Source organism: Schistocerca piceifrons, chromosome 1 (assembly GCF_021461385.2).
Source record: "Schistocerca piceifrons isolate TAMUIC-IGC-003096 chromosome 1, iqSchPice1.1, whole genome shotgun sequence".
Taxonomy (NCBI): domain Eukaryota; kingdom Metazoa; phylum Arthropoda; class Insecta; order Orthoptera; family Acrididae; genus Schistocerca; species Schistocerca piceifrons.
This window is the reverse complement of record NC_060138.1, coordinates 153,473,012-153,480,634: the sequence shown is the minus strand read 5'-3', so window position 1 is coordinate 153,480,634 and position 7,623 is coordinate 153,473,012. Positions and strand designations below refer to the sequence as shown.

Below are 7,623 nucleotides of genomic sequence, written 5' to 3'. Positions count from 1 at the left end.
TCGCAGCAAACAAAAAACTCAAATATACCATGACAGAAGTTGAAGCTGCATATGAGATTGTTTGGGCAAGTCTCTTTATCAGGGACAAGTATAAAATGATAATCGGATCCTTCTATCACCCACCAGATTTATCTCCTGATGTAACCGAAAACTTCTGAGAAAAACTCAGTTCACGTGCATGTAAGTTGCCCAGTCATACTGTAATCCTTGGTGGAGACTTTTCTCATCCAACAATTAATTGAGAAAATTACAGTTTTGTTAGCGGTGGACGTGACAAGACATCCTGTAAAACTCTACTAAATACCTGCTTTGAAAACCACCTAGAACAGATAGTTAGGAGCCCTACTCATGATGGAAATGTATTAGATCTAATGGCAGCAAATAGACCTGACCTCTTTGAGAACATCCACACCGAAGTTGGTATCAGTACCCACAACGCGGTCTAGCAACAATGATTACCAAAGTACAAAGAACAACTAAAACAATCAGTAATCTATATCTCAGCGAGGAACTTGAAACTTTCTGCACAGGTCAGAAGCATGTAGAGGAAGTCTAACTCCAGTTTAAAGAATAGTTGACCATGCACCGGGTACATATGTACCCAATAGAACAGTTCACAATGGGAGGGGAACCTTCATGGTATACAATCACTGTAAAGAAACTTCTAAAGAAACAGTAATTACTGCATAATAGGTGTAAAACAAAGATTAGTGCTACAGAGATAGAGATGCTGTCAAGAGAGCAATGTGTTATGCCATCAATGACTACCGTAGCAGAATGTTGTCAAGTAATCTTTCACACAACGCAAAGAAATTTTTGTGATATGTAATGGCTGTTAGCGACACCAAAGTTAGTGTCCAGTCCCTAATGAATGAGATAGGAACTGTAATTCAGGGTAGCAAAGCAAAAGCTGAAATGCTTAGCACCGTTTTCAAATTTTTTTTTTACAAAGGAAAACCCCGGAGCATTGCTCCGATTTAATCCATGTACCACTGGAAAGACGAATACAATAAGTATTAGAATCAGTGGTGTTGAGAAACAGTTGAAATCATTAAAATTGAACAAAGCTCCTGGTCACGATGGAATCCGTATCAGGTTCTATACTGAATTTGCAGCTGAGTTACCCCTCCTCTAACTATAATCCATCATAAATCCCTTGAACAAAATAAAATTCCCAGATCTTGGAAAAAGGCACAGGTCACACCACGTCTACAATAAGGGTAGCAGAAGTGATCCACAAAACTACCATCCAATAACGTTGACATTGATTTGTTTTAAAATCTTAGAACATAATCTGAGGACAAACATAATGACATATCTTGAACAAAATGAACTCTTTAATGTCAACCAGCATTGATTTTAAAAACATCGAGCATGTGAAACCCAACTCTCACCTTTCTCACATGATATTTGTGACTGGATTGAGGACTTTTCGGTAGGGAGGACACAGCATGTTATCTTGGATGGAGAGTTGTCGTCTGAGGCAGAAGTAACTTTGAGGGTGCCCAAGGGAAGTGTGTTGGGACCCTTGCCGTTCATGTTGTATATTGATGGCCTTGCAGACAATATTAGTAGTAAAATCAGGCTTTTTGCAGATGATGCTATTATCTATAATGAAGAACTACCTGAGAGAAGCTGCATAAATATTCATTCAGGTCTTGATATGATTTCAACATGGGACAGAGATTGCCAACTTGCTTTAAATGTTCAGAAATGTAAAGTTTTGCACTTCACGTAATGAAAAAAAGAAGTATCCTATGACTTCAATATCAATGAGTCAGTTGAAATCGGCCAACTCACGCAAATACCTGGGTGTAACTCTCTGTAGGGATATGAAATGGAATGATCACAAAGGGTCAGTTGTGGGTAAAGCAGGTGGTAGGCTTTGGTTTATTGGTAGAATACTGGGAAAGTGCTAACAGTCTACAAAAAAGGTTGCTTGCAAATCCTATAATATTACTCATTTGTTTAATCTGTGGGAGAGTCTCACAGAAATACTGAATGAACTAAAATGACTAACTCTTGAAGACAGGCACAAACTTTCCTGAGAAAGTTCATTAACTAAGTTTCAAGACCCGGCTTTAAAGGATTACTCTACGTATACACTACAACCCCCCCCCCCCCCCTACATATCCCTCACACAAGGATAAAATTAGAATAATTACTGCATGCACAGAGGCATTCAAACAATCATTCTTCTCATGCTGCATATGTAAATGGAACAGGAAGAAACACTAATAACTCGTACAATGGGATGTACCTCTGCCATGAACCTCACAGTGATTTGCTGAATATGGGTGTAAATGCAGACACATCCATATCTTCAATAAGGTATTGAGACATGGGGTGGAGCACCAGCTGTCTACACAGACAGGCTTTTTAGACTACAAAAAAGGCAGTAAGAGTGGCATCGAAGGTAAACAGGGGAGAGCCTTGTAGATAAATCGTCAGAAAATAAAAAGTACTAACCAGCTGCTGTAAGTACAACCTGCATGAAACAACGTTTGTGAAACAAAATCCAGGGTATAATGTTAGAAAAAGTAATTTACATCGGTGCAATACTCGTGGAAGGGAAAATTTTCACAGAATTGTTTAAAAAAAAAAGGGGGGCTGCAGACTGTAGTCCACATACAACACGAATGATCTTTTATAACAGACTTCTATCTGACCTAAAGACAGCAAATTTGAACACTTTAAAGAATAAAGTTAAGCATTTATTAATAGACTGATGCTTCGTCTTGTATATAGTGTTTGCAAAATGCCCTTTATATACCACGTAATGATTTTTTCGAACACACACTCTTTTTTGTGTTGTTTTGCACTTCCGTCTTTCTTCACTAATATACAATTTATCCCTGCAAACACAAACCATTTGAGTCCAATAAATGAACTCACATATCCACATAAAGAACTGTAGATGTACTTCGCGTCAGTTGAAAGTCTTCTACTGCAGATCGCAATGCCCGCCAAAGTTTTAGTTGAGGACGGTCACGAGAGTTGAGATCATGTGATTTGAAGTGACGGACAGTGTGAATACACCATGACGCGACGGTGCCGTGACGTGACGATGTGAATTAGCCTTGTTAAAAGTGTGCAACTGAAAAAATGTGCCTGAAAAAGTATAAATTTCATTAATTTAATTGCATACATACAGAACAGAAAGATCATTAATATTAGTAAGTGGTTAGGCTATATCGATACTAATAACATCGTTTCCTTGTATCGACCCACGAATTGTCACCAGCGTAGTATGCTCTCCATGGTAACCAAGAAGTAAACAATCATTGCAGTTGTTTTTGGTGGAGCGAAGCTGATTTCGTTGGACTGTAATGCATTAAGTACTGCTTGATTCTGTTATTTTTGCGGTGCGAGTCCATACTGGACATTCTTTAGGGAATGGAGTTTTCAAGGGAAGAGCTGTGTGCACAAGAAACAAGTGCCACAACAATAACTGACACTTCGGAAACATATCAGATTCGTCCGGATCTTGACTATAAGTAAGTTTTATATATGATTCAGGAATAACAATGACCATTATTATAGTCATTTAGATTTGCGTATATGGCAATGAAAGTGTAAATCTGGTCCTGTCATATTACAACGAAATTTGACAGTTCAATGGACTGAGGAGTACAGGCGCATATTTTCTTAGCTGTGTGCTGTAAAGGTAATATGTTGTTCGTATGAACCATGCATAAAACAGAAGCGTTTGTATACGCCTAATTTAACTTCTTCTAGTTAAACATATGCGTTCTTATTTGTGCTTGAAGCGCAATGTATTCAAATTATGTACTCATTCAAGACTAAGTAAGCAATTTTTGGTAGTAAGCAGTAAACCACACATGTTGCAATGTACAAACTACAAATAAAGTTTTTATTTGCCATATCGGTAATCTATTGTACTGCTTTGTCACTCCTCAATTTAACCTAGATCTGGAGCTAATCTACATATCAGTCTAGTGTAATGTGTTTGATGTCTTATATAATTGTAATACCAATCCATTGAACCTGAAATACACAGGTTGGCTTGAGTGCATTCTCCACATGTAGGAACAAATGGTCATTTGTACAGCATGAATGATAAAACATTACTATGTTACATACTCAAATATATTTGCAAGGAAATACCATTTTGATGACTGTGTGGTTTACGATTCATCTGTGAAACAGCTCTCTGACTCACCTTGCTGAAGTTATTGTATGGAGCAATACGTAAATTAAGGGAAAGGTATCCACTCACCTATTGATTTTATCAGGGAAGCAAAAAGAACATTGGTCAAGCTGCTGGTGCCTGCACCAAAACAGGGTTTATTGTGCGGTATCATTTCTTGTGTGCCTAATAAAGTCAACCAACACCCTTCAACAGTGCAAGGAGATCCTTTACCAGTGCTTTGCTAGACACACAATTGCTTCTGTGTCTTTAAATCTCCAATGCCTTACATTTGAAGATCAAATGTTATCCGGTTTCCTCACCCACACCACACATCCTACATTTGGGGACCAAACTGTGAGGTCATCGATCTCATCGGATTAGGGAAGGACGGGGAAGGAAGCCGTCTGTGCCCTTTTAAAGGAACCATCCTGGCATTTGCCTGTAGCTATTTAGAGAAATCACGGAAAACCTAAATCAGGATGGCCGGACACGGGTTTGAACCGTTATCCTCCCGAATGCGAGTCCAGTGTGCTAACCACTGCACCACCTCGCTCGGTAGCTACCTGCTTTTCTATCTTTTCCACCACACTTTAGCTCCATAAGTGACCATAGGTCTTACTGCTGTGGTGTATATCCAGTACATACTCTTGGGGCTTTAGCCCCAGTTTTTACCCCTGGCTCTCCTGGTACTCAGAGTACCTTTCACCTTGGAACAGGTGCTACTTACGTGAGGGGTCCATGATAGTTTCTCATTCAGGGTTACCCCTAGATATTTCACTATCCCCTTCACTGGTAGAATTTCATCGAGAAGCTTGAGATTCCAATATGTGTGTTGGATCTGCTTTCTCATAAATGGTACTACAACAGTCTTCTTAGGACTGACCCTTAGATCCTGTTTCCTGCACCAATTTTGCACAATGTTCAATGCTCCTTGTGCCATAGCTCCGACTGCACTTGAAAATTTGCCTAGTATTACTATGACAAGATCTTCTCTGTATCCCCGCCAAAAGTACTGTCTAGAGTTTAATTCTGCAATGAGTTCATTCACCACAGGGTTCCCCTCTTTGTGGACATCCTCTGGTGTTGTTGATTACGATTTTTTCCTGCGTCATTGTGGCTTCTACCTTTCTGCCACTAAGCTTGGCTCTAATCCACCTGCAAATGGTGATATCCAAGCCATGCACCTCTGCCGCCTTAACCATGGATTCAAAGGGCATGTTGCTAAAAGCCCCTTCGATGTCCAAGAAGACGCAAAGGGCTATTTCCTGACAGTGTAGTGCTTTCTCCACCTTCCCAACAAGTTGGTGGAGTGCAGTTTCACATGATTTTCCTGGTTGGTATGCATGTTGGTTTATGTGCAGAGAGACCCTAGTTAATCTCCTCTCCTTAACTTGGACGTTGACCAGTTTTTCTAATGTTTAAGAAGAAAGGAGGACAGACTAATTGGGCCATGGTATGATCAGTTCTTTCTGTCTTTGGAATGAAGACAACCTTCACTTTCCTCCAGACATTAGGAATGATTCCTACCTCTATGTTAACCCTAAATAACCTGCATAGGAATCTTATTATGTTCACTCCTGCTTGTTGCAAGAGCACTGGAAAAATTCCATCTGGGCCAGGTGACTTGAACGGTTGGAATGTTCCCACTGCCCATTGGATTTTACTATAGTCAGCACATTCTCTGGGAGATTCCCAGTTCTCCTTTCGAATACCTGAAAACCGAAATCTCACAGGGACATTGTCTGTCAGAGTACATTGAGGAAAATGAGTTTGAGGAGTAGTCCCAGCATTTCATGTGCTGTCCTTGTATACTCCCCATCCTCTTTCCTTAAAGTTCCTCCTGGACTAGTTGGTATCTGAGTGAAGATTTTGTGAAGTCTGGCCTGAACAGCTGTGCTCTTTACCTCATCACAGAATACTTTCCAGGACACCTGCTTTGCTTGCTTAATTGCAAGATTGTATTTGACAAGGGCCTCTCGTTATTCTGTCCATTGCCCTTCCCTTCTCGCAAGGTTGAACAGTCTTCGCGCCTGTTTCCTCTGTGATTCCAGGTTGTTGTTCCACCAAGATACATTCCTATTCATGCACTTCTTGGTGATTGAGCAGTTGTCATCGTATTAGGTTGTGATGGCAGAGAACTACTGACTTCCGAGAGACTCGAGTTAAGGTCCTTTCTATACGCCTCCCAGTCCATTTTCCTGTGATTCCTATGGGACATGGTCTGTCTAATGCCCATTTCAACCTCAAACTTAATATACATATGGTCTGATGAGAATGACATTAAAGCCACATGCCATTGTTTGACATAACTACCCATCAAAGTGGAACTGAAGGTTATGCCAATTATCTCTTCCCTTCTTATATTCCTAAATGTAGATTCCTTTCCCCTATTGAGCATCTCTAAGTTATTAGCTAGAAGTAATTCTAGAAGGTACTCACTTCTACTGTTGGTGTCAGCTCTGCCAAACACTAGGTTGTGAGCATTAGCATCGCATCCTGTTGTGCACAGTCTTCCGCCAGTCTCATCGCCTCCTGAGAAAGAGGAGTACTGTCCTTGTAAGAAAGGTATGCCGAGGCCATTACAAACTCCCTTGTGATACCTTCCTCATGTTGTCGCATCCAGATGGTCACTAAGTCCCTAGAACAAAAGTCCACTATCAGCATGAAGGGGATTCCATTTTTTAGATGAGTGCATGTTCTAGAGTTTCTTATATTTCTAGTGTAAACCAGCTTACCTCCAGTGCCACCAAGGCCCGAAACACCTCCTTTATATAAATAGGGCTCCTGAATCAGGGCCACCTCCTCTTCTCATCTTCCCAGAATATGATTCAGGCCAGCAGTGGCCCCTTACTTTCTTCAGCAGCACATTTAGTCTCCATCTTGCCACCATTGTCGCTTCTGATGTCTTTGATTACCCTGACGGCAACCTGCGAGAACCACAAGAATAGTCTCAGGTCCTGTTACCGTATTGCCTTCAGGGACTTTTCTCTGACTTCCATCACAAGGGTTTGGCCATTTGGTGCAACTTTCCAGTCGATTACCTTTCAATTCTCTGTTGAGACTTTCAGGTTTTGAGAGTGTATTTTCTGAGTCCCTGGAGAGGTATCCTTAAGGAGTTTTGGAACCCAGATTAAAATCTTTGTGGTCTTGAAGAGCTGAGTCACTGTCTTTACCAGCAGCTTCGCATCCTCCCACAGCAATATTAGGGGCACCTTTTCCTTAAGCCAGTCCACTGTAACCCACCCCCCCCCCCTCTCACCCCAGACAAAGATAAGAGCACTGTGATCCAGATAAACTCCCCTGAATTTGTGTCCTGGACCAGCACCCCCCCTCCCCCCCCCCCCCCCCCACACCAATCTTCTCAAAGAGAGCCATCTGCACGAGCTCCTCCTGCTGCGAGGTGATCTTGACCAGTGGATATCCTTGCTGGATAACTGCCATCCTAAAAACTGACGCTGCCATACTATAGG

General features: G+C 41.2%; 1 protein-coding gene across 2 annotated transcripts in view; it reads left to right on the top strand.

Annotated features, from left to right (window-relative positions):
- Nucleotides 1–3,081: 3,081 nt before the first annotated feature.
- The window catches only part of LOC124803722 (dynein light chain Tctex-type protein 2B-like), a 103,227-nt gene continuing 98,685 nt past the window's right edge, over nt 3,082–7,623 (top strand). Inside the window, exon 1 of one of the 2 annotated variants that reach the window (XM_047264695.1) lies at nt 3,082–3,497. In XM_047264695.1, coding sequence (XP_047120651.1) covers nt 3,397–3,497 — 101 coding nt within the window. In that variant the 5' untranslated portion in view covers nt 3,082–3,396. The remainder of the gene's footprint in view (nt 3,498–7,623) is intronic. The other variant, XM_047264694.1, reaches the window with a different exon arrangement.